At 52.3% G+C, this 25640-nt stretch overlaps 1 protein-coding gene across 1 annotated transcript; it reads left to right on the forward strand.

Moving 5' to 3' along the window:
* The first annotated feature begins 5189 nt into the window (after positions 1–5189).
* Positions 5190–24852, forward strand: PSTPIP1 (proline-serine-threonine phosphatase interacting protein 1). The gene is made up of 15 exons (XM_006866561.1): positions 5190–5246; positions 5569–5669; positions 7271–7345; positions 13910–13944; positions 14157–14263; positions 15473–15535; positions 16130–16228; positions 17142–17187; positions 18056–18135; positions 18867–18965; positions 19926–20022; positions 20670–20757; positions 23493–23539; positions 23742–23875; positions 24721–24852. Exons 1-15 carry the CDS (start codon positions 5190–5192, stop codon positions 24850–24852), a joined length of 1260 nt encoding a protein of 419 aa, XP_006866623.1.
* Positions 24853–25640: the final 788 nt, after the last annotated feature.

Below are 25640 nucleotides of genomic sequence, written 5' to 3' on the forward strand. Positions count from 1 at the left end.
GCACACCTTTCTTAATTTTAAACCATTCAGTGTTCCCATGTTCTGTTTGAACAACTGCCTCTTGGTCCATGTACAGATTCCTCATAAGTACAATTAAGTGTTCTGGAATACTCATATATCGCAATGTTGTCCAGAGCTTGTCATGATCCGCACAATCAAAAGCATTTGCATAGTCAATAGAGCACAGGTAAACATCTTTCTGATATTCTCTGCTTTCAGCCAAGATCCATCAAGATATCAGCAATGATATCCCTCGTTCCATGGCCTCATCTGAATACGGCTTGAACCTTCAGTAATTAGACAGAAGCAAATCAAAACAACACTGAGATATTATCTTAACCCAGCATTAATAGCAAAGTCAATAAAAACAGAAAACAACAAATGCTGGTGAGAATGTGGAGAGACTGGATTCCTCCTACTTAGTATATATCCGAAAGAAATACGAGCCCTGACAAGAGTAAATATATTCACAACCATGTTCATCACAGCAATATTCACAATAGCAAAAAGAGGGAGACAACCGAAATGCCCATCACTGGAAGAATGCACACAACGTTGAAGAATGACGATAAATCTGATAAACACTTCATAGTGTGGATGAACCTGGAGGTTGTTTGGCTGAGTGGAATTAGTTAACCACAAAAAGATAAATATTGTAGGAGACCACTATACAGTATTTGTAAAAGCAAAACAAAATAAAAAACCTCAAGAAAAGGTTTTTATGCTAGAAGAAATATTCTTTGATGGTTACTAGGAGTGGGAAGGAAGTAAGAGAAATTCATTGGCTGGGGGTAGACACAAGTTAACTCAGGTGACAGGGAAGGCAATATACAGCGAGAGGGAGGTTGGCAGGAATACGATGAAGACAGGTAAAGACATGAGGCAGGATGCAAGGGTTAAAGGAGATAGGGATAGATACTGTTGTATGTTGTTGTTGTTAAGTGCCGTCGAGTCAGTTCCTACCCATAGCAACCTTGTTTCCAAGGAGCAGCTGCTGAGCTTGAACCACTGACCTTGCAGTTCAAACAGCTTGGCAGTCTGGCACATTAACCCACAGCACCATACCAGGACTCCTCACCCATAAAACAACAGTGTTCTATGGGTAGATACAGACTGAATAGGTTTGGGAGGGAGAGTGGGAGTATATCCACAAATATTTAAAGGTTTGACAAAGGATATTTGCACATTGCTGTTTACCTTTACTACAAACACCCCTATGAATGTGACGGAGCATGTTGTTGTTGTTGTTAAGGACCATCAAGTCAGTTCCGACTTATAGCAATCCTGTATAGGGTTTACCAGGAGTGACTGGTGAGTTTGAACTCCAACCTTGCAATTCAAACTGACCTTGCAGTCCAGGGCTGATCCTATAGTGCCACACCAGGACTCCATGGTGAGGCACACAGGGGACAAAATGATGAAAGCTTTCTGTTGTTAAGTTGGTTCAGACTCATAATGACCCTGCATAGAGTTTCAGGGATGGCGGGTTGGTTTGAACTGCCAACCTTGCAGTTAACAGTCCAATGCTTATCCACAACTCCTTATTGTTGTTGTTGTGTGCTGTAGAGTTGGTTCTGACTCAGCGACCCTGTACAGGGTTTCTGAGGAGTGGCTGGTGAGCCTGAACCGCTGACTTTGTGGTTCAAACGGACTTTGCAGTCCCCCACATTAACCCACAGTGTCACACCAGGACATTACCAAACTACAAGGCGCTGGACCTGGGGGCTCAGGACCATAATCTTAGGGGGCATCATGATCAATTGGCATGACATGGTCCACAAAGACAATGTCCTACATCCTATTTTGCTAAGTAGTGTCTGGGATCTAAAAACTCATGAGCGGCCATGTAAGATGCAACTATTGATATCTTCATGTGCAGAAGAAAGATGAATGATGAAAATTGAAGATGCTTGGAATCAATTAGTCCAATAGACTAATAGAATATGTGAACATCAGTGGCCATGGCTTTGAGACCGGAAGAACTAGATGGTACCTAACTACCACTATCAACTGCTCTGAAAGGGATCCCAGTAGAAGATTCCAGATCGAGTGGGAGACGATGTGTAACAAAACTCAAAGTTATAAAAAAGATCAGACTCATTGGTCAGAAAGAGATGGAGGAACCCAAGATAAGGAGCCACTTCAGATCTGGCATGGAACTCATCCTCATGGCCCAATTTTCAATCAAACTGTGGTTAGGTATCTAGAAGGGACAACAACACTGGTGAGGTGTGCTCAGCACGGAATGATTCAAGGGCAACATTTATCTGGGAACAAGATTCGGAGGGGTTGGGAAGGAGGGTGGAATGGAAATAAAAACCCCAGGGAGGAAGTAGGGTAACTGCTGTTACATGAAAGGGATTGCAATCCTTGAGATGAAACAAAGAACATGAATTGTTGGATGTAAAACTGATGATCTGCTCTGTAAACCTTCTCTCAATTCACAATAAAAAGTTTTCCCCCAAAATGACTCTTTATAAATCATTATTTGAACCTCCTTCATTGTTGGTGGGATTGTAAAATGGTATAGTCACTGTGGAAAACAGTCTGGTGGCTCCTCACAAAGATAAAGGTAGAGTGACTGTATTGTATTGTTGTTGTTAAGTACCATCAAGTCGGTGCCAACTCATAGCGACCTTGTGTAGGGTTTCCGAGGAGCAGCTGGTGGATTTGAACACCGATCTTGTGGTTCACAGTCCAGTGCTGATTCATTGAGCCACACCACGTGACTCAGCAGTTCCACTCCTAGATACAGATCCAAACGACTTGAAATCAGGAATGTCAACAGATGCTTGTATACAAGTGGTCAGTGCAGTGTTATCCACAACAGCCAAAAGGTGGAACAAGCTATGTGTTTATGTGCAGATGAATGGATAAACAAAATGCGGTCTATCCGTATAATGGAGTAGTTGTTAAATACCGTCCAATTGGTTCTGACCCATAGCGACCCTGTGTATAGGGTTTCCAAGGAGCAGCTGGTGAGCTTGAACCACCTACTTTGTGGTTCAAACCAACATTGCAGTCCAGTGCATTAACCCACAGTGCCACACCATGACTCCAATGGAATAGTATTTAACCTTAAGAAGGAATGAGATCCTGACACACGCTATAACATGGATGTACCTTGAAAACATGCCAAGTAAAATCGATAAGTCATAAAAGGGCAGATATCATATGATCCCTCTTATTGAAATATCCAGACTAGATTAAGTGTATACAGTCTTAATTTTATTAGTGGTTACCAGGAGCAGACTGGGGTGTTGGGAGAAGCAGGAGACTCTTGACTTAGGGGACGCTGAGATTCCATAAAGGGTGATGGAAAAGTCTGGATAAAGATAATGGTGATGAATCCAACATGATGAACGGAATCCATGTCATTGACCTTTAGATGTGAAGACTGTTGAAATGGCAAGAGTTCTGTTACATACATACATTTGCCATAATTTACAAAATAATTATTTGATGTTGCAAAATGAAAATGAGTTACTCATCTGCCTATCAAACAGCTGATTTAGACATGTGATTTGGGGGACAAGTCAAGCTGGATTCACATCTGAAGTCTGCCCTTTACCATTTGTGTGACCTTGGCCATCACTTCCCTCTTTAGGCCTCTTTGTCACCATCCCCCTTCCCAGTGACGATTCCGTGAGATATGTGAGACTGTTGATGTGCAGGGAGTGACGGGTGGACTTGATAAATGGTGATTTCACAAAGGGCCAGACTGCAGACAAGTTTCAGGGGGTAGAGGCTGAGGGTGGACCAGAGGAGGCCAGTGGCCCAGTCTTGGAAACGTCAGTCTGGGCCCTGGTGGATGCAGGATGTGGAAACTTGGACAGCCCCCAGGAGGGACAACTCTGGTGCTGGGCCTTCAGTGTCAGACCTGCATGACCGACTAATTGATTGAGTTCTCTCAGTTCCTCAACATCCTACTGAACCCTGGCTCTGCCCAGCTCTGACCAATGAGTCAGAATCCATGTCATTTAGGAGTGATTGGGAAGGGGAGGGGCAGGCTGGGGGAGTGGGTGCAGGGAGGCACTCATCAGGAGCACTTCCTCGGAACAGCCTGGTCACAGTAGCTGGCACAGCTTGCTGCTCAGCAGGGGCTGGGCAGAACTCAGCCTGCCACAGTCTGGGGACGTGCACTCCTGGGGACCAGCCTGCAGAGTGTCTCTTGCATTCAGACTCTTCCAGAATGGCCAATGTAGGTTTGGCTTTGCTTCTGTTTCTACCTGGGGGGTCTCCGGGCTATGCACAGGGTGGGGGGGTGGAGGGGTGGGGCAGGTATCCTGCTATAGGATACCCTCGAGTCTGTCTCCCACTCCAAGCTCCCCATCTTCCCCTGAGTTTAGAGTCTTGACTGAGCTCTGCCCCTGTGCCTCAAGTAAGCCTTCCCCTCTCTGGGGTGCAGTTTCCTCCTAAGACTGTGGGGCACTGGACAAGATACCGCTTTGAGGTTTCTGACCTGGGGTCAGGAGGGCTGAGGCCGAAGTGACAGGAAGCTCAGGTTGCTGTTGCTAAGTGGGTAAATAGCTGCACATGAGAGTCCCAGAAATGGAAGCCTGGCCCAGCAGCACCAATCCTGGACCTGGGGCTGATGTTTGCACTAAGATGGTCTGCAGGAGGATAGGGAGAGAGCCTCCTCCTGTTGGGACCCTGGATGACCAGCCTGTCAAGCTGCGGGCAGCTGAACCTGGGCCAAGCCCTCTCAGGAATTTCTAGGGATGCTTATGAAGGAAAGCATGAACTTAGAGTCTTCAGCATCCTGTGGGCCCAGAGACTCTAATATTTTGAGTTTACTGAGCATGGGGCCAGTTGGGGCCATTGATACAATGTCTGCCAATCCCTACTGTGTCTGAGTCCCCTTGGACCGGCTTTCCCCAGGACCTGCCTTAAACACATCTTCCTATAGGAAGCTTTCTTTGGTTTTGATCCCCTACCAGAGCTGGCTGAGCAATTTCCAAGCACACTGGAGAATTCTCCAAGACCCCCTTCCCAGCCTGCCTCTTAACCAGGCAGTTCAGGGTGTGTCCCAGTGCCAACTGAAGTCACCCTCAGTACTCACTACTCGGGGTTAGTGTGAGATGACCACCTGATTCCCCACAGAGAGAGAGAGAGCCCTGAGTGGTGTCAGGTACAAGAAACCACCTTATCCACTGTCATAGAAGCCGAACCGTGAGGAGGTTGAGAACATGGACTCAGGCCAGACTGCCTTTGTGATCCAGGGCAAGGCCACACTTGGCTTCTTGGTGCTTCTGTTCCCTTACTTAGTTGAGGGGATAGGTGATTTGGGAGGATGATGTGAGCAGTTCCCCACAACCAGTAACTGTATTTGGGCCCTTCCATTGGCCACCTTGAGTTTGAGTTCATGAGTCCTGACCGGTGAGCTCCAATGCCTGGCAGTGTGTCAGGACTCACATAAACATCTGCTTCCTCTAGTAATACTTGGGGAGGACCTACAGTGCCCCTATGTGAACCCAGGCCCTGGAACGGGGGAGATAGAGGCAGATGGGGAGGCTGGGCCCCTAGAGTGGGAGAGAGATTCACATGTCCCTCTGTCCTGTGTTGTAGTGCAGAGACTTCACGGTCCACACGGGATACGAGGTACTGCTGCAGCGGCTGGTGGACGGCAGAAAGATGTGCAAAGACGTGGAGGACCTGCTACGGCAGAGGTGAGCTGCACCCCTGGACCAGCCCAGCAGGACGGAGACTTCCTTCTCGAGTGCTCCCTGCTGCTGTCTGAAACCTGATTGGTTGCTTCGTGCTAGTCTTAGTCCTTGCACCTTTGCGGAATTCACTTTCTAGCTCTAGTGGCTTTCATGTAGATATTTTTGGATTTTCTATATTGAGCAGGGGTGGGGAACCTTTTTTTTTTTCCTGCCAAAATTTTTAGCATCATTCACAGACCATGCAAAATTATCAACTTAAAAATTAGCCTGCTATATTCGGTCAAACATTTAATTAATGTGATGGCTGGAACTGTGGTTGCCTTGGCAGGGACAGATCAAATGATTTCGTGGGCCGGATGTTCCCCACGCCTGAGATAGAGGATCATATCATCTGGAAATAGAAATAGTTTCATTTCTTCTTTTCCATTCTGTTGTTGCTAAGTGTTGTTGAGTCGGTTCTGACTCATAGCGACCCTGTATAGGAGCGGCGAGGTTTGAACCACTGGTCTTTTGGCTCAAACTGACCTTTCAGTTCAGTACATGATCCTGCAGTACCACACCAGGACTCCTCTTCTCCACTTTAGATGTTATTTCTTTTTCTTGGAGTCCTGGTGTGGCCCTGTGGGTTAATGTGCTGGACTGCAAGGTCAGTTTGAACTGAAAGGTTGGTGGTTCAAGCTCATCAGCCACTTCTCAGAAACCTACACAGGGTGGCTATGAGTCAGAACCAATTCTACAGCACTTAACAACAACAAATTTCTTTTTCCTTCCTAACTGCTCTGGTGATAAATTTCAGGACAGTGCTGGACAGCTGTGGGGAGAGCAGGGCCCTTGTCTTCTTTCTAGTCTGTCTCTGTCCGTGGAGTATGATACTCAATATGGGTTTTGGGATTGGCTTTCTCTTTTAGTTTTCACAGTGTTTTTTGTTTGTTTGTTTGTTTTTATCATGGAACAACAAAACAAAACCAGTTGCTGTTGAGTCCACGCTGAGCCATGGTGACACGGTGTGCGTCACAGGACAACTATCCTCCCTCCAGAGGGTTTTTAGGGGCTGCTTTTTCTGAAGCAAACCACCAGGGCTTCCTTCTGAAGTGCTGCTGGGTGGACTCGAACCTTCAGCTTTCCGGTTCAATGTTTACATTACCTAGGAACTCCTGCATCATGAAAGGGTGTTGGATTTGGTTCCGTGAGTCCACCAGTCCCTCAGGAAGTGGCCAAGCCGCCTCCCCTATTCCAGCCAACCTGAAGGGAGTACCTTGCTCTGAAAGTTCAGGGCTCTCACTCTCTCTCTATCTCCAGACCTGAATCTCCCCAAGATTTTGGAGGCCTAATGTGGGCAAATAATTTGACATACTTTCAAATGTTCTTATATCTGGCCAACATACAAGGAAGCTTCAAAGAGTCTGTGGGAAATTTCCATTATGTTTCAATTCCATTTTCCTTTTGAAGCCACTTTGTATATGTAGAGACAGGGCCGGTGGCCCGCAGTGCAAAGCCTGCTCCCGAAGACTGCATGGGTGGCAGCTCGGGTTCTGGCGTGGAGGTCAGAGGTCCCTGCAGTCGGCAGAATTGGGATACTCAGCATCCACACTTGGTTCTTGCAGGGCCCAAGCAGAGGAGCGGTACGGGAAGGAGCTGGTGCAGATTGCCAAAAAGGCAGGCGGCCAGACTGAGATCAAGTAAGAGATCCCTGAGCCCTGGGGATGGGGTAAGGCTTCCTGGTGTAGGGTGGGATGCGGAGGAGTAGGGAGGGTCTGTGAGTGTCAATGCCAGTCACTGTGCTCCCTGCCCAGCTAGCAGGTGGGCTCACTTATACTTTCAGGCAGGAGTGTCAGGACCCTCCTAGGTGGTTGAAGGACAGCATTGTTGGGTAGTAGGCATTCTGGGTGAAGGTCTCTGGGAGTCCGGAGGATCAGACATGGGTGGGGGTAGCAGCCTACAGACTCTTGTCACACAGTAGCCTGGGGGCCTCAAGCTCATCTCGAAGAGTCCTGCAACATGACCCTATACTTCCCTTCCCAGAGCCCCTGCAGCCTGGGCTTAGCTTGGGCTTCAAGCAGAGGAGATGTGGCTGGAGATGGGTGCCAGGTGGGGACATGCCTGGGTCCAAGTCCCAGCTCCTCACCCACCTGCTCAGATTCTCTGTGCTTCCACTTTCTCATCAGTGAGATGAATTTATTCTGAAGGATTAAATGAGTCCTGGGTTCAGGTCAGACCTGGATCAGAGGGGAGAGAATACGAACAGTTACTGTAATACAGCAACTGGGTTCTCTCCACTCTTGGAGTCAGGGTGGGGGCAAGGGAGAGAGGGTGATGGATTTCAGCACAGCTGAAGGAAGAACTTTCTAACAGTGGAGGGAGCAGCTGTCTGGGGAGGACTGAGTCAGGATGAGGGTCAGACAAGGTGCTGGGCCCTGAGTCCCTAAAGGGCTGTGATGAATATTCTCCTCCTGCCTGGTGCTGCACCTCCTCACATGGAGGATAAGCCTGTGACATGCTGACTCTGCCCAAGGGAGATGGCCCCAAAGGCTGGCAGCGCTGAAGCCCAAACTAGCTCTCTCCTTTAGGGAATATACAGCACTCTCTAGTCTGTCCAAAGACCCAGTCTAAGTACTATTTCCTGAGGGAAGCCAGAGAAAACCTAAAATGGATCTGAAATGGTGATGGGATCCGGGGGATTAACGCCCAAAGGGGTCTGTCTGTGTGTTGACCCTGAGTGTACACACCATCCTAGAAGTGAGAAGGCCTGAGCTAGAATCTCTGCTCAGTCTTTGTGAGCTGTGTGATTATGGGCAAGTCGCTTAACCTCTCTGATTCTATTTCTCATTTGTCTAGTTGGTGGACTATTGTGCAGGTAACCAAATGGGCAGCACAGAGGGCTGGATACAGACTGGGCACAGAGGAGTCTCAGGCTATGTTTAAGTGGACGTCTGTCAGGACATGCCTTTGTCTTCCCTAGGGAACTGATGCCTAGGGATCTCTGAACTCACTGGAAATGCCCAGAATGGGAAGGTGCTGGCGTGTGGGGTAGGGGAGCATAAATGAGGAGAAATGCTGCTGGCTTCCAGGCCTCCCAGGCCAGCAGGACAATGAGAACATTCCCAGGAAGAAAGGAGACCCACCTTGTAGGGGAGGATGCAGATAGCAGGGAGAGTAGGAGATGGTGCATCAGGCAGGACTCTGAGGCACACTCAGGGGGCTGTGAGTCACAGGGGACTGAAACAAGGAAGGAGAAATCACCAACAGAGAGAACAAAATGGGGTGTGGGTGCTGGGTAGGCAGTGCAAAGGTGGGAAAATACATAGTATCTTGCCCTGTTTGGGGGAACATGATGAAGTGGGCAGGACACAGCTTTGGACAGCCCTGATGCTCTGCACTGGGGAGGCTGAGGGGGCCAGGGTCTGCCCTGAGTTATATACTGTGTGACCTTGGAGCGGTCACTCCCCCTCTGAGTCCTTGGCTGAGAAAGGTGGCAATCAAAAAGTGTCCCAAGCACACTAGGAATGCTTAATAAACACCAAGGTCTTTATAGTCTTCAATTTCTCCAGACCGCACCCCCTTTATGGGGCCTGAAGAACTGAATGGGCACTTCTTTGGTGTTCAAACCCTGCCTGGCCCACAGCCAAAGGCCCTAAGGAGAATTGCCCATGAAGCTGGAGGCTGGATGTCCCTGGATTGGGTGTGTGTGTGTGTGTGTGTGTGTGTACATCCATTCATGGTGGAACCCAGGGTGGGCAGAGAGCAAAGCCAGGCTTTGCCTTTCTACCTAACCAGGAGGAGCTATAGCCCAGGCTGGGAAAATCAGTGCTCAGCCAAACCGGAAGTAGGAAAGGCAGAAGCAAAACCCTGCAGTGGGCCCCCTGCAGCCCATCTACAGCCATTCACAGATCAGGAGGCGTGGGGCATGAGAAGCTCACCATCAGGCTGGGGTGGCCAGAGGAGCAGGGCAGAGCAGGGCAGAGCTCTTCCTGGGAGGGAGGGAGGGAGGGAGGGAGGGAGGGAGGGAACTCATGCCAGAACCACTGGCCTGAACAGAGGCTCAGAGGTGGGAACGAACTGGACACACCCAGAGCCAGTGAATAGCAAGAATAGTTGGATCTACCCCAGTTCACCTGCTGCCTCCCATAGGGCCATGCTCCATGCAGCTCTAATGCACATAGCAAGTGCTCAATAAGTGTTGCTGTTAATACACATGGTAAGGTCACTCAGTCATTCCATTTGCATTCTCTGTGTACCAAGCATCCATCACCTGTACATATAGTCGCCAAGCCTTTATTGAGTCCTGATGCGGCGCTGTGGGTTAATGCGCTAGACTGCAAAGCTGTTTGAACTGCAGGGCCGGTGGGTCAAGCTCACCAGTTGCTCTTCGGAAACTCTATTCAGGGCTGCTATGGGTTGGAACCGACTTGATGGCACTTAACAACAGCAATATGTACTTTACCCTGGTCTGAATGAGGGCTGAGTCAAGAATTTAAAACAAAACAAAAACTTCATTCTCCTCCCCAGTTCTTGGCATTGGAATGTCTCTTCAGGGATCCCTTGTGCTCACCTCCTCCAGGGAGCCCTCCCAGACAACCCAACCTTGCCTCACTCTCAGGTCCTCCTATCCCACACCAACCTGGAGGGCTCTTTGAGGGAGGTGTGAGTGACAGTCAGGATGACCTGGGTCACTTCCTCATTGCTAAGATTTGTGGGTGTGTGTCTTGGAGTTGCCTACCGCCCCCCGCCCCAGAAAAGGTGATTTACAGAGCCCAGTCCTGGGTGGAGGGATGCCCCAGCACCCTCTTGGCTAGCAGCTAACCCCCTAGATTTTATGGGTGTTCATTCTCAGCTCCTGAAGGGCAGGCAGGAGTTGGGAGGTGGAAAGGCTGAAGCAGGAGCAGATGGGGAAGACAGAAGTCAGAAGAAGTTAAGTGACCCCAGAAACAGCTTAGCGAGCGCGTAAAAGATGCAGCGATTCTGTCATTTCCTGAACCTCAAACCATCTAGGAGGCTTACATGGGCCTGGCAGACATGCCACATTAGTTAAAAGGAGGGTGAGTCCCATCTTCAAATGAGTTTTTGGCACTCAGCATACATCCATTGGGTAATGGGTAAGTAGGGTGCACAAGCAAGAACTGGTCCCCGAGCTCTTGGGATCCCCAAGAGAGCTTTCTTCAGCCTCCTGACCTTTGCCCCCACTGTTACCCTTGCTTGGTTTTCCCCTGCTCAATTTATCCATCCTTGCTGATCTGACTGAAAGGCTGCCTCCCCAGAAAGTTGTCTCTGCCCCTCCTCCCCTAGCTGGGTATGCTCGCCTCCCTCGCCCAGACCCCTCTTCTTCATCCTGCCCCCAGTTGGGTGCTGGAGGTGCCCACATGCTCCAGAGAGCCTGCACAGGGCAGGGGCTCAGGAAGCAGGAATCGAGGAGGGCAGGTTTGGGGCCAACTTCCTATGATTCCCTCTGCAGTTTCCAAGAAGCAGGAACAACAGCTCAAGAGGCCTGCTTCCCTGTCCTTCCCCCCAGCCCTCTATTACAAGCCTAAAGTGCTGTCATTTTCTTGTGAGAAGAGATTATTTTGTCACGGTTCTTCTCCTGAGTTCAGAGAGAATGAAAACATCATTGTGGATGCTGGAGGCAAGACAGGCCAGCTCCACTCCTGTTAGGTACCCTCACCCGGGAGGTGGGCACATCTTGGCTGGCAGGTGGGCAGGGAATAGGAATGCCAAGGCAGGATTTGAGATGGCACACGCCATGTGGTAGGGAGAGTAAGAGGGAGAGATTTATACTGGAATGCTAGGCTATATTTGCGTTCTGAATTTCAGACTGAAATTCCTGGCCCCCTAGTCCAAAAGGGCAATGGGATGGGTTACTTATGAGGGCATTGGTGACTGATAGCAGGAGACACAGGAATGCATGTAGGGCAAGTTGGAGGAACCCAGGAATGACAGAAAGCTAGGAAAAATCATCTTTCTGGATATCACAGGCAGAGACTTCCGATGGGCCCCAAACCCTTCATGAGCTCAGACTTTAACATTGTTCACTTGGGGAGAATCAGCCACCATGGTGGGCTCCGTCTGGTCCTGGGGAAAACAGGGTCCTGCCCTCACCCACAGAGCTGCTGCCACCTCCAAGGTAGTCTGGGGTCTAGGAGGAGAGAGGCCGTGTCTGCGCCCTGCTGTTTGAGTTAAACTGTGCTGGCCTGCAGGTGGCAGCACTGAGAACGATTCTTCCTCAGGCCCCAGCCTCCGTGGGTGCTGCCAGGTAACTGCTCCTCCTAGAGTCTCGGTTTCCCTGTTGTTCCATGAGAGGAAGGAGCCTCCCTGCGGAGATGGCCTTGCCAGGGCTGCCGCTCAGGGCGGCCTGGATGGGTGTCATGAGAAGTTATGAACACCAGGGGGCAGGAGAGCTACTCCACAGAAGAAGGCTTTGGCAGTGTGAGGTCCAGGAAGCGGCCGGTGACTGGGAGACCTCATTGCAGCCTGTGTGTGACCCGGACAAACCTGGCCATGCTCTGGTCTCAGTTCCCTGAACTGTCTTGATTTCCTGCGGCACCTCTGGCATCCTGGTCTGAAGGAGTCACAGCACATTTTATCTCCTAGATTAAGGAATACACAGAGAATTTTACTTTTAGGAGTGAAGGAGCCACACCCTTGGGGGTCAGTCTGCATTAGTTACACGCCCTTTTCTTTGTGCACTTGGAGACTCAGCACCCATGGGCCCACGCTGGGGATGCCAGAGGTCTGGACATCCCTCAGACACATGCCCCTAAACCTGAGTCTACTCCTTATGCCCCCAGGCTGCGGTGAGGAGTGGGAAGGGGGGCCAACATACTTCTTAGGGGATCCCCTTACCTGAGATGGGTTCCAATTGGAGCGTTCCTGATAAAAAGGAGATTTGGCAAGTTCTTAGAGGGCATATTGAGGGGACCCTCAGGGTGTGCACGATAGTAACAGTACTTGTAAACCTTGATGAAGGTTTTTTATACATATAAACTCATTTACTCCTCGCAACCACCTTGTTTATGCTACTATTATCCCCATTTTATAGAAAGAGAAACTGAGACCCAGAGAGCTTAGGAAGCTTGCCCAATGTCACACACAAATTGAGAGGAGGAACCTGAATTAAGCTCATGCCATTTGGCTCTAAGGTCTGCTTCTAAGGCATGTAGGAGTCTAGAGCAGAAAGAAGCCTCTACTCAGATCCTGTTGGTTTCCTAGGCTGAGCTTTCACACTCTCTCCCCTCCCCAAGAGCCAAACTGCAGTGGGGGGGGGGGGCACGGGGGAACAGGTGCTCTCTCCCTGTTTCTGCCCCAGAGACACCTTTGCCTTGTTGCTCATCAGCCTGCACCTTTGCTCAGGCTTGACCTCTGCCTGGGGCTCTGTGGGCGAGCGCCCTCGCACAACTTGGCAGATAAAATGCAGAAAAATAACAAATACTTTTTAGTATATATTCCATATGTTACATGAAGGCACACTCTCTTCCTCCTCCAAGCGAGGTTGATGCCAGCCTCTTCCCTGCTTCCTCCTGAAGCTGACAGTGTCCACATCTCTGTTCCAGATTGGCTCACCTGCTGCCTCCTGTCCCCAAACTCAGTGCACCCTAAAGTAAGCTCATTTGCTTTCCCTTCTGTCCCTCAAACCCACTCCCTTCCTGGCACACCACTCAGCCCCCCAAGACTGAGATGGGGAAGAACTTCTCCCTTTCAGAACCTGTGTATCCTGTCTGTTCCAGCCTTTGCCTCAGCCTGCTAAGTCCCCTCATATCTCTCCCGCCTTGTGCCCTACCCTACTCTACCCTGCCCCCTCCCAACCAATCTCCCAAAGGATCCCCAGATCTCAATACTACCCTCCCCTACTCCAAACTCTGCGGAGGAGTCTGGGAACCAGAAGAGATGGAGTGAGGCTCTGCCTATGGAAGAGAGAGGTTCAAGAGGGAGCGTCTGCAAGACAATCTCACCTTCTCTTAGAATGCAGCTTGGAGCCAGTGGAGCTGTGGGCTTTGATGACATCCTCTTTTCCCACAGGGGGATGTGTGCTTTGCTTTCTAAATCCCATAGAGAGGGCTTGGCCTTCCAGAAAGCACATTTGGAGTTGTACGGATGGTCACTGTCTGGCTAGGGTATCTTTCATTCCGTTCAGAGCAGCATGTGTCATCTGCTGAACACCCCCTCCTCCTCCGCTCAAATCAGTTCCTGAGGTCAACGGACCTTTAGCCCACACTGTGTTGGCCTCCTGCTGACCTGGCTTTTCTGTTTTGCAGCTCCCTGAGGGCCTCCTTTGACTCCCTGAAACAACGTAAGTCCCCGGCTGCCCCCACCCCAGGCTACATGGGGCCAGGCCTTCTGGGAACCCCACCTCCTCCACAGATAGAGGAGGTGAAGGGTGAGCCCAGGTTGCAGCCTAGCTTTGCATCAGGAGAATTTGGGAGGGGGCACAGAAGATGAGCTGTGACGGCTGGGTGGGCCCAGACAGAGCCCATCAGGTCTGACATCTCTGTATCTGCCCAGAAACGGAGAATGTGGGCAGCTCACACATCCAGCTAGCCCTGGCCCTGAGAGAGGAGCTGCGGAGCCTCGAGGAATTCCGGGAGAGGCAGAAGGAACAGAGGAAGAAGGTGAGGGATGCAGCTCCCCATCACTGCTGCCCTTGCAAGATGGGACACACACTTGGGGACTTCAGAAAGTTTGTGGGGAAATGTCTTTATTTTCTAATATCATTTTTAAAGCTCCCTCCAATGTTCACCTCCCAAGCTTCAGGGACCCAGCCCGGAACCACGCCCCTTGAGAGCTTGCAGGCAGGGCACCCACTCTGATTAGTGGTTCTGGTCACAAACATTCAGTGTGACTATATCCCTGCCTGCTCACCAGGCCAGCTGCGGCCTCAGGCTTTCAGGATTCTAAATTTGGATTCCAGAGCAGACAAATGAGTCCCCTAAGCCACTGCCAGACGCCAGCCCAGCTGGCATAGGCAATCCCTGTGAGGTGGGACTTGCCCACAAGCACCTGCCATGACTGGCCTGCTATTTTGAGTTCTCCTGTGGCGAGAAGAGCTGTGATGTCTGCAAAAGCTGTTGAGTGGCCAGGGAGGGCCCTGCAAGCAGACAGCCATGATGTAGTGTGTGGTGAACCTGTGTGTGTGTGTGCAGAGAGTGTGGGCACATCTGTGAGCCCTTGTCTGCTCTGACTTCCTGAGCCTACCCTTCCTTGGCAAGGTGACTTGTTGAGGTCTCCCAGCTGCCTGAGATCCTGGCACAAACCAGCTTCAGTCCCAATTTGAGGGACATTTCATTTCCACATCTCCTCAGGCCTTTCTCACCCAGTCTGTCTCCAGCCTGAGCTTCATCTTCTCCCTGGGAATAGGATGTCTGGGCAGCGAGGTGTGGGGGTGCTCATGAGTACGTTTGGAGCGAGTGTGTCATTTGTTGGGCATGGGTGAGCATTGGGGAGTGGACTTGTGTGTACATGTAGGTGCCTTTGTACATGGGTGAGTGTGAGCAGCTGGGAGTGTGGGGGCTGTCTGTGTGCACTTCAGAGGGTGTGTCAGGGGACTTTGCTCACACACATAGATCAGTGTGTGTGAGCCTCTGCATCTGTTTGTGCATACAGGGGCTGCTGAGGAAGGACTGTGTACGTGTGTGTATTTGTGTAGACTGGATGTTTCCAAGTCCTGCCTAGGGTCTGCAGCAAGGAGGACTTGGTGGGCATCTCTTTCTCGGGGTGGGGGCATCTGGTCCCTCAGAGCGAGGTGGTGCTGCGCCTCCTCTTGGCCTGGGGGAATATCCCAAGGCTACAGCCCCTTGCTCAGAGCCTCGTGTTCCCTACAGTATGAGGCCATCATGGACCGTGTACAGAAGATCAAGCTGTCACTGTACAAGAAGACAATGGAGGTGAGCAAGAAGGTCTTGTGACCTCCCCCACCCACTCAGTCCAAGGCAGTGGTGCTCTGGGTGTGGTCCCCAGAAGTCCTGGGCTGGGTTCTGGGATGGAGTCAGCCTCAGCATCCTGTCCAGCCACAGACACTACAGCCTGCTGGGTGGTTGGGGCCCGAATGGATCATCCAAACCCTGGCCCTGGGAGGCCGATGGGCAGACTGTCCCAGACTGGGGTCTATGATGATTCGGAGGGAGGTCACTGCACAATAAGGGGAAGCTGTGTTTCTTCTGTAAGAGGGACCAGCATGGGCACCATGAGGGTATATGCCATTTTCAGGGACCTGCAGGCAGTTTGCTAAAACGCCACCCCCAAAGAGGTCAGGGCTGTGGGCAGAGAGGCTCTGTTCCCAGTAGGAAGGGGCTTGGGACTGAGACTCCCAGCAGCTCCTACCCCTTCTCCATCTCCTTGCGGAACCCCAGAATCCCCAACCCTGGTGAGGAGGTCCCCACCCCACCCATAGCACCCCAGCAGGGAGAAAGAAGTTGAACTCCTCTGAGGGAGAGGATAGGGCTATGCGGCCCCCCAAGCCTCTCCCTCCACACCCCCAGTCCAAGAAGTCCTATGAGCAGAAGTGTCGGGATGCAGATGACGCAGAACAGGCCTTCGAGCGCATCAGCGCCAACGGTCACCAGAAGCAGATGGAGAAGGTGCGTGGGAGCTGATGGGGACCCTGTAGTGCCACCTGGGGCAGGGGCCGGGCGAGGGCACTACACACAGCCCCAGACAAGGACTGCTTCTGGGGCCTGCTGGCTTCTTACCCATTTGCCCACACCTTCTCTGGGCCTCAGTCTCCCCATCTGTGGAATGGGGTGCCGAGAATCTCAGGGCATGGACCCCATCTCCAGCCTGTACCCAGGCCTCAATCCTCAGAGCAGACTCATTGTGGCCCAGGCCTGTGCTCACAGGGCAGAAGGCAGAAGCTACAGCAACCCCAGCCCACCTCTCCAATCCCACCTGCTATCTCACTGAACCTCATACAACCCTTGGAGAGGGGCTCAGTAGGCACGTGTCACAGAGAGGAAACTGAGGCCCACAGACAGTAGGCAACTTGCCCAAGGTCTTGGAGCCAGGATAGAGCAGATAGGGTCCAAACCCAGCCCCCACTTGAGTGTTCTGACTTCCAGGCCATTCTAGGGATAGCCTCCCTTGATTCAGGCTGGGTGGGGGTGTCAGACCCACAGAGCCCAAGAACACATGTTGCCCATTGTACAGACAGGCAAGCTGAGGCCCAGAGATGGCAGGGGCCTGAGGGTGAGTTGGAGCACAATGGATTCAGCCACGTGGAACCACAAGGTCTAGCCTCTGGTCTACATTTCTCACTGTAGGTCTTGACATCTAGTTAGAATCTGTTCTCTTCATGGGCTGCAGGTTTCTGTCTTATACCTTTCTATTGGAAACAACCTGGGTTCCTTCATGAGGTGCAGCTAGCCATAAATCATGGAATCTGAGTGTTTCCTGGGAGGTTGGAGAGGGAATGGCAGAGCCTCAGGGCTCTGGACTGGGCTGGGTGGGTTCTGGTTCCTTCCCTGCAGACTCAGCGCTGCTTCTGTGTCTCCTCAGAGCCAGAACAAAGCCAAGCAGTGCAAGGACTCAGCCACTGAGGCAGGTATGTGAGCCCTGCCTGCCTTCTCTGTCCCACCATACTCTTCCTAGTCCTGGGGACACCGACATTCACACCCAACTACACAATCCCGTGCATGTCACACTCTTTCTGTATTTCTGCAATACAAACGTGTTCTCTCATTAGCCAAGACCATTCTCAGAGCTTTACATATTTTATGTAAATGGTCCTTTAAGGTAGGTGGTATTTTTATCTCCCATTTTTTAACAGATGAGGAACAGAGTGGTAAAGTAATTTGCTCAAGGTCACACAGCCAATTATATATATCACACACACACACACACACAAACTTGTACACACACAGCTTTCTCTGGGCTTCAGTCTCCTCTATCCTTCACCTGATGCCAGAATCCCCCAGCACCCCTTTTCCCTGTTGGCACACCTCCTTCTCCCTTCCTCTAGAAAGGCTCTCCTTGCTACTCTTTCTCTCCCAGGACTCAGCTACTCCCCAGATCTGGGGATGGGGGTCATGCACCAAGCCTGCTCACCTCCCAGCCTTGTCTCGATGGGCCTCCTGCAAGGCACCGCTGCCCTCTCTAAGCCTCCGTTTGCCATCTAAAAGATGAGGGAGTGGGTTCTGGGGGTGGTGAGAGGGGCCTGGACTCTGAATGTGAATCCAGCACCCCACTTCAGCTGTTGGCAGCTCAGAGCAGAGCGGGGCAGCAGAGGCTCTCTGTAAAGAGGAAGACCAGAGGGCAGCCCCGACCTCACTCAGATAAGGCACCACTCAGGGTCAGGGAAGGCCTCGCAGGGCAGTGGGGCCTCTGGGAGTTGAGAGGCGTGGAGGAGCTTGTGTTTGGGATAGGGGGTGTCTCAGCCACTCCACCTCCCTAAGGGCTGCCTGTGCTTCCAGATCGGGTGTACAGACAGAACATTGAACAGCTGGAGAAGGTGCAGGGTGAGTGGGAGCAGGAGCACCGGACCACCTGCGAGGTGAGTTACCACATTCCGGAGCCTCAGTTTCCCTAGCTGCAAAATGGGAGAGAGTCTACCCTGGTGGTAGCCGCTTGGTGGGGGACACATGAGGCAGGTGGGGAAAGGCATCTTTTGGTCACTCTCTCGTTCTCCATCCATCCACTCGCCTGTCACATTCAGGTGCACCTTGTCCTCACCAGGCCCTGTACTAGGTCCCTATCCCCATGCTGTTCACGGCCTGGCTGTGTGACAGGCCCTGTCAGACAGACGTGCAAGTTCTCACTCCTTTTTGCTGAGACGGGAGACTCAGACAAAACTTTTAGTGTCCTTGGGCCCCTGCCGATGGGATAGGCCTCAGGACTTCGGGTTGAGTGTTCCCCTTTCTACTCCCTAGGCCTTTTCCAGTGTGTGGTGGGGCTTGGAGTAAGGGCGAGGGCAGGAATCTAACAGGAAGTGCAACGTCCCTTCCCAGAAGCCTCGGGGTTGGCATGGAGTTGAAGGGGGGTTTATCAGTAAAACTACTGTCACTGAGCCAATTCTAACTCATAGGGGCCGTATAGGACACAGTGGAAATGCTGGAGCAGAAAGCCTCATCTTTTCCACCAGCAGCTCGTGGGTTTGAACTGCCGACCTTGTGGTTAGCAGCCCAATGATAAGGGAGGGTCTCCATTTCAGCAGAGGGGGCTGGTCAGTCCTAGCTGAGCTGTGGGTGGGGCCCAGCTCACCTTCCACATCCTCTTCCCCTTCAGGCCTTCCAGCTGCAGGAGTTCGACCGGCTGACCATCCTACGCAACTCCCTGTGGGTACACTGCAACCAGCTGTCCATGCAGTGTGTCAAGGACGACGAGGTGGGGGCCAGGGTAGGGAGAGGGCCACAGCGAGGTCAGCCTCATCTGAGTCAGTCAGCAGGCACCCGCCGTCCGTGGTCGGACCCTGATCCTGGGGCTCTGACCATAGCTGCTCACCCTTTGCTCCCACAGGCTTCTCTGCTTTGAAGACTGTTGTTCTTTGTACCCCACCCCCAGGCTCCTGGCTCTGTCCTTGGTGCTCCCCAGGGAGCAGGCAGGGGTGACATTGACCCAGCCCCTCAGAGGTCTACAGACAGACTGGAGGACCCGTCTCTGCTTGGTCCCCAGACATCTCCAGGGTGTCCTGGTTCCCCTGACTGGACCCAATATAATGACTAGTGTGGGCCATGTCCTCCCCATCAGAGAGGGGCTACTGCCACATCCAACTCCCACCTCCCCTCCCCTATGAGGGTCCCAGACCTCTGTTAACGCAGCCCCAGAGCTGAGTAGGGCAGCCCGGACTCCCTGAAGCCCACTGTTCTTCCTTGGCTGACTCCTCCTGCCCATGAACAGCATGGGCTCTGAGCGCCTTCATTGTTGTTGTTGGTAGGTGCCATCGAGTCGATACTGACTCATAGCAACCGTATGCACAACAGAATGAAACACTGCCCAGTCCTCCAGTCCTTCATATTGGGATTCAATACCCTGATGCATTGCATTCCTGCTTTGTGACCTTGGGCAAGTCACTTTCCTTCTCTGAGCTTCCTCACCTGTAAAATGGGGAAATCATGTCTACCTCAGAGAATAGGCAAGTCTCTCACACATAATGGTGTTCAGAGAGCAGGAGAGACTCAGCTATCAGCCAGGGCACTGGCCCTTCAGGCAGGTCTCTGAACACAGGTGCTAAGCTAAAGGACGCCGGTAGAGTGGATTTCAGACCCATGAAGGGCAGGGCCTCAGCCTAGGGGGCATCGAGATGAGACCTGGCTGACCCACAGTCTCCCTCCTCTCCCCTCTCAGCTCTACGAGGAGGTACGGCTGACCCTGGAAGGCTGCAGCGTGGATACCGACATCAATGGCTTCATCCAGGCCAAGAGCACGGGCACCGAGCCCCCGGGTGAGGCTCGCTGTCTTCAGAACACCTGACCCTGGGTTCTCCGAGTCTTAAGTACAGGACAGGGCTAGGGTGGCTCACAGCTTCCTCTGTCTGCAGGAGCCTTGGCCAGACCAGGGCTAGGGGCTGGGGACAAGACAGTGGACAAGCAGAGCTGAAGAACACTCTAAGGCCCAGAAGGGGGGAGGTAAGGATGAGGGTTAGAGACGAGGAACCTCCTCAGAGCCCATTTGTTGCCCAGGTGTGTTGCATACCTCTTCTAGGTTCTGGGGCCCATGAATGGTGGTTCAGCCTCAGGACTTACACACTCTCCTGTTCAGGCCTTGGGCATCGATGACCACAGCTCCTTAGCCTGCTCAGGGAGCCTCTAAGGGGGCCTCACCCCAGCCTGTATTATGCTGATCAACTCCTACTTCATCAATTGTTTCCACTAAATTATAAGTCCAGAAAATTCAGTTTTGGTGGGTACCCACCCACCCACAGCAGGGTCTCTCATGGAACCCCCAGGTGCCAGATTGGACCAGCACCAGACTGGAAAATGGGGCACCAGCCTAGATCTCTTGGTCGAGCCAGGTTGGGGTGTTGGATGGCACAAGGTGTTGCTTGCCCTGCCCTCTGCCGCCTGGGCCTCACAGGCTTGCTGTCCACAGCCCCGGTGCCCTATGTGAACTACTATGATCGGGAGCTCACCCCGTCCGGCAGCCCAGGCGTACAGTCATCCTGCGGCATGATAAAGAGGTGAGCATCCACTGGCAGCACACAGAGGCTGGGCCATGGAGGAGAGGGTCAGGAAGTGGGTCCCATCTCTCCCCCTGCAGCAGCTCATCCCACACATACAAGGGGACTTCAAAACATTCATAGAAAATGGAATGAAAAAGATTATGGAATTTTCCCATGAACTTTTTGCTGCCCCTTTGTATTTACTGAGTATCTAGAAAGATGAGGCTTTCTGCTTCGGTAAAGATTTATAGCCTCGGAAATCCTATGTAGGGTCGCTGGACTCCATGGCACATAACCACCACCACCACTTCATGCCTGGTGCAGTGTTTATGTGCTGGGCACTCTGTGGGGACAAACCCAAACCAAATACACAGCAATGGTTGTGTTGGTTCTTATATAAGGGATTCCAAGACTGTAAAGCTTTACGGGTGGGAGCAGACAGCCCCATTTTTCTCCCAAGTGGCTGATGACTTTGAACCACCCACCTTGTGGTTAGCAGCCCACTTAGCTCAAAGCAGTCTTGTGGAGCCTTGGGTCAAGTGACCCAGACATTTAATAGATCATCCCACCCCAGTTGTTTACTGGCAACTGAATTCAGAGCTCTGGGCCACTTCTCCTAGCCCGTGGGCCTTGCTCCTAGTCCTTGGTGCCCTGGACTCTCAGGCTGTGGTGGCTGTGATCCGCAGCTGGCATGGGATCTGGACCACAAAATTCTCCAGACTTTTCCAGGACCCCTCTCTGCCTGGCTATGGGCAGGGAGCAGGGTCCTAGTGCCATGCTTCCATTGGTTGGGCAGGTGTGTTGCACACCCTTTCTAGGTCCTGGGGTCCACGAGTGGTGGGTCAGGACCTAAGCGCTTTCCTGCATCAGGCCTTGGGTGTTGATAGTGACAGTTCCTTAGTCTGCTCAGGGAGACTTGCACTGTCTGTGGGCATCTATGAGCACGTGTGGGTTTCGTGTGGACCTGTGTCCCTGTTCTCAACGCCCCCATGACCTCTTCTCTCCTGCCAACCTCAGCCAAGAGGCAGCAGTTGGGAACAGACCCTGCCTTTGGGCAGAGGGACATAGTGAGAAGAGGGTTTACGGAAGGAAGGAAGCAGAGGCCCATGGGAATCATCCGCACTCAGAGCAGGGTGCACAGAACACCCTTTTGAAGATCTCATGAAAGTGATAATCCCAGGACCTAGAGCACAGGTGGTCATTGAAGAAATCAGGTGCAAGAGATCACCAAGGAAGGACAGAAAAGGGCGCCTCTGGGAATAAAGGAAGCGGTCCCAGAGAATGGTGGGAGACTGCATTTGAGCATGAACACTGCAGGGGGCCGTCGGCGGCTATTGGATGGCGTAGGGGCAGGGAATAGTGACTGAGAAGTCAGAGCCGGCTTCCACAGTGAAGAACACTCTGGGGAGACAGAGCAGGTAGGAAGGATGAATGTAGAGCCCTGGACTGTGGGGGAGGCAATAAACACAGACTGTGCCCCCCACCTCGCACTGACTGCTCTCCTTCTCCCTCCTCCAGCCCTGTACCTGCCCCTACCTACCTTCAAAGCCCCTGAGGACAGAACCTGAGGAGACAGAGGATTCCAAAGTGGAGGGGTGGGTGGCAGTTGGGTTGAATTTGCTCACCCTGGCTGCTCCCACCCTAGGGCATCCAGATATCATGGGTTCTTTTGTCTAGGAATCCTCACTCTCAGATGGGCCAAGGCGAAAAAGGCCCTTCAAGTCTCTCATCTCATTTTGGGTTCTTGACAGGGCAGCCTCCTACAGGCTGAGTTACTTACTGTCCAGCCCCTCACCTGGACACTCAGTCATGTCTCCCACACACCCCAGGCTGACCTGTTCCACTTTCCAAACGCTACTCTCCCATTCACGGGCAACACCAGCCTCCAAGCTTTGCCTGTTCAACACTTACCTTTGATGATTGAGTCCCATCTCCTCTGGCCTTTGATGATTGAGTCCCATCTCCTCCGGGAAGTCTTCCCAGGCAGGGACATAGTTCCAGCCTCTTTCTATGCCGCCCTTAAGCATACGCTGCTTTGCGAGGTGCCCATGTCTGCCTCCCCACGACATGTCTTCCTCATGTTTTCCTTTATTCAACAAACTTTCATGACCCTGGCTCAGTCCAGACCAGAGCCAATTGCAGGGACATGGGTGAGTAAGTCTCCAGAAACTCACAAGGGGCACCGAGGACCGCCTTTGGCAAGGTCAGGACCAGTGACCAGATGACTCAGACTCTGTGGGGCTTCAAGGAGAATGACTGGTTCAGACCAGACCAGTGAACGGCCTCATAGCATGGGGCAAGGCTCCACAGGCATGGGCCAAGTTTAGAAGGGCAGTCCATTTACTGGAAGGTAGGCTATTAGGGGTTTGATGAGTGTGGACACCTGGGCATTACCCTGAGGTTTCAGATTGGAGGTCCCTGCCCATCATCCCCCTCCCCAGGCCTGGCATGGAGCAGGTGCTGAGGACAGGCCTATGGCATGAAGGGATGGGAGGGGTGCTACTAGGAAGGGGGAGGCACACTGAGACCATCCTTTGAGAAGCCTTCATGCCCGTTATTGTTGTTGTGAAGTGTGGTCAGTTGGTTCTGACTCGTAGCCACCCTGTAGAGGCTTTCTGAGGAGAGGCTGGTGAGTTTGAACTGCCCATAAATCACCTTGGTGCCTGAGCACAAGAGAGCCCTAAGATGATGAGGAGGCTCCCTGCCTAGCTCCTGTCCCTTCCAGGACCCACCCTCTTTCTTCCTACCCCCAGGTTCTCGGGTTTGCTGCATGGAAGTCCCAAGACAGCAGCTCCTGCTGGTAACAAGGATAATGTGGGGGCTCAACCGTGACCCCGGGGCGGGGGGAGGTGATGACTTCTACACAGATAAGGCCACTGAGGCCCCAAAGGGGGAATATGTGCCTTCCAACCCCGGGCAGAGAAGGGAATGGGAGAAGACTGAGAAACTACTGACAGGGATCGAGGTGTGGGGTATGGGTCTAGACCTTGTCCTACTCTTAGCTTCCACAGAGACCCTGTCCTCCATCTCTGAGAAGAAAGAGATCATCTATGCTGACGTTGTAGTGCAGGATACGCCAGGACCCCCGACCCTGCCAGCTCAGGAATACAGGGCGCTCTACAACTACACAGCACAGGTGAGCCCCTAGGATGAGTGTTTCTCCAAGAGAATGACGTGTGTGCACATGGGAGCCTGGGTCTGTGTGCACCTGCGAATGTGCCTGGGGTGAGTGCACGTAACAACACAGCCAGCACTTAGCAGGGAGTGGTGAGGCTCTGCTAAGAGCTGATAAAGTGCTTCTGTAAGCATACGCAACTGAAATTGTGCGTGAGCATGCGCATATCGGGTAAGGAGACTGGCTGTGCTTGGGCTCCCCTGAGGATCCCAGAACCTTGCTCATGACTTTGAGTCCTTCTGCTGTGCTGCTGTTGATCTTCTGAAGTCCCCGGGGAAAGGATAGGCCAGAGTAGACTCCCGGAGAGTTCCATCTGCCACTTACTGAGGGTGGGTGGTGTGTGTGTGTGTGTATGGCCTGAGGCCAAGCAGCTCCACAGGGTGAGGTGGGCTGGGCAGGGGGGCTACAGTAGCAGATGCTGAAGCTCCTATCCCATGTTAGCAAAACCCAAACCCCAGCTGGGGAGACAGGTCAAGAACAAATGATAAGGAAGCTCTGGGAAGACTTTTGGGGAGACACAGGCAATGGAGACCTCAGTGAGGGATTTGTATGATGGGGAGCTTTGGGATGAGGCATGGTAAACACACCTTACCCGACTGGCTGTAGTCACTGTGCACCTGGAGCTGAGTGTTGGAGAAGGGAGCAGCAGGGAGGTGATGAGGAAAGCAGGCCAGGTTGTACAAGGTCTACAGTGCCAAATTCCATGGGGTGTCCATAGCCTATGTCCCCGAGGAACTGGCCCAGCTCAGCCCAGCTGTCTCTCAGAAGGCCCCTCCGACCTGTGTGTGCTCTGAATCTCTGCACAGAATCCCGATGAGCTGGACATCTCCACAGGGGACATCCTGGAGGTCATCCAGGAAGGGGAGGATGGCTGGTGGACAGTAGAACGGAATGGGCAGCGTGGCTTCGTCCCCGGCTCCTACTTGGAGAAGCTCTGAAGAAAGGCAGGAGCCTCCACCTGGACCTCCCCTGAACATGGTGCCCCCACAGCTGCTGGGGTCTTGCTTCATCCCTAGAACTGAACCTGCTGGCCCCTGGGGGCAGATGCTGGCTACTCCTTCCGGAGTCTCGCCCATAGGGAATAAAAAAGTGCCTTCTGTTTTTTCTTGACCCTTGTCTTTCTCCTGCCCTAGTGCCCAGATTTGAGGGGAAAGGAATGAGGGGAGACATCTTTGAGAGCAGACACAGAGGGCTCTCACTGCCAGCACAGCAGGCCAGAAGCCCACCCTAACTGACCCCCTTCCTGCCTGGGAGCTGTAGGGAGCAGCAGGGCCAGGGGAGGGGCTGGAGGGACACATTGGCTCTCCTCAGTTGGCCATGTCCTAACTGAAGAAATCATTTGTTGAAAGGTCTCATTCATGAACCTCTCTGTGGGCACAGCTCTGTGCTAGGCCAGTGAAGACACCGTGAGCAAAGTCTCAGTCTCTTGCTCTATTTCCAGAGCTCTCAACCTGGTTGAGGGGAGCAGACAGGCCGGAAAATTCAACAGTACAGACAATACCCCAGTGTGCAGAGCACGCACAAAGGCTTCAAGAACAGGTGACCCTGGACCAGGGGGACGCTGTGCCCAGACAGGAAAATCCACTGACTCCTTCCTGCCTTTCGCAGCTCCATAGTTAGCATGTATACAAACAGAAGTGTAATGAGGGTCATCACTGGGATTCCCCAAAATTCAGAAGCAGAAGAGACTGTAAGAGAAGCTGGAACCCTGGTGTGGCACTGTAGG

The sequence above is a fragment of the Chrysochloris asiatica genome, unplaced genomic scaffold (genome assembly GCF_000296735.1).
Source record: "Chrysochloris asiatica unplaced genomic scaffold, ChrAsi1.0 scaffold00092, whole genome shotgun sequence".
Lineage (NCBI taxonomy): Eukaryota > Metazoa > Chordata > Mammalia > Afrosoricida > Chrysochloridae > Chrysochloris > Chrysochloris asiatica.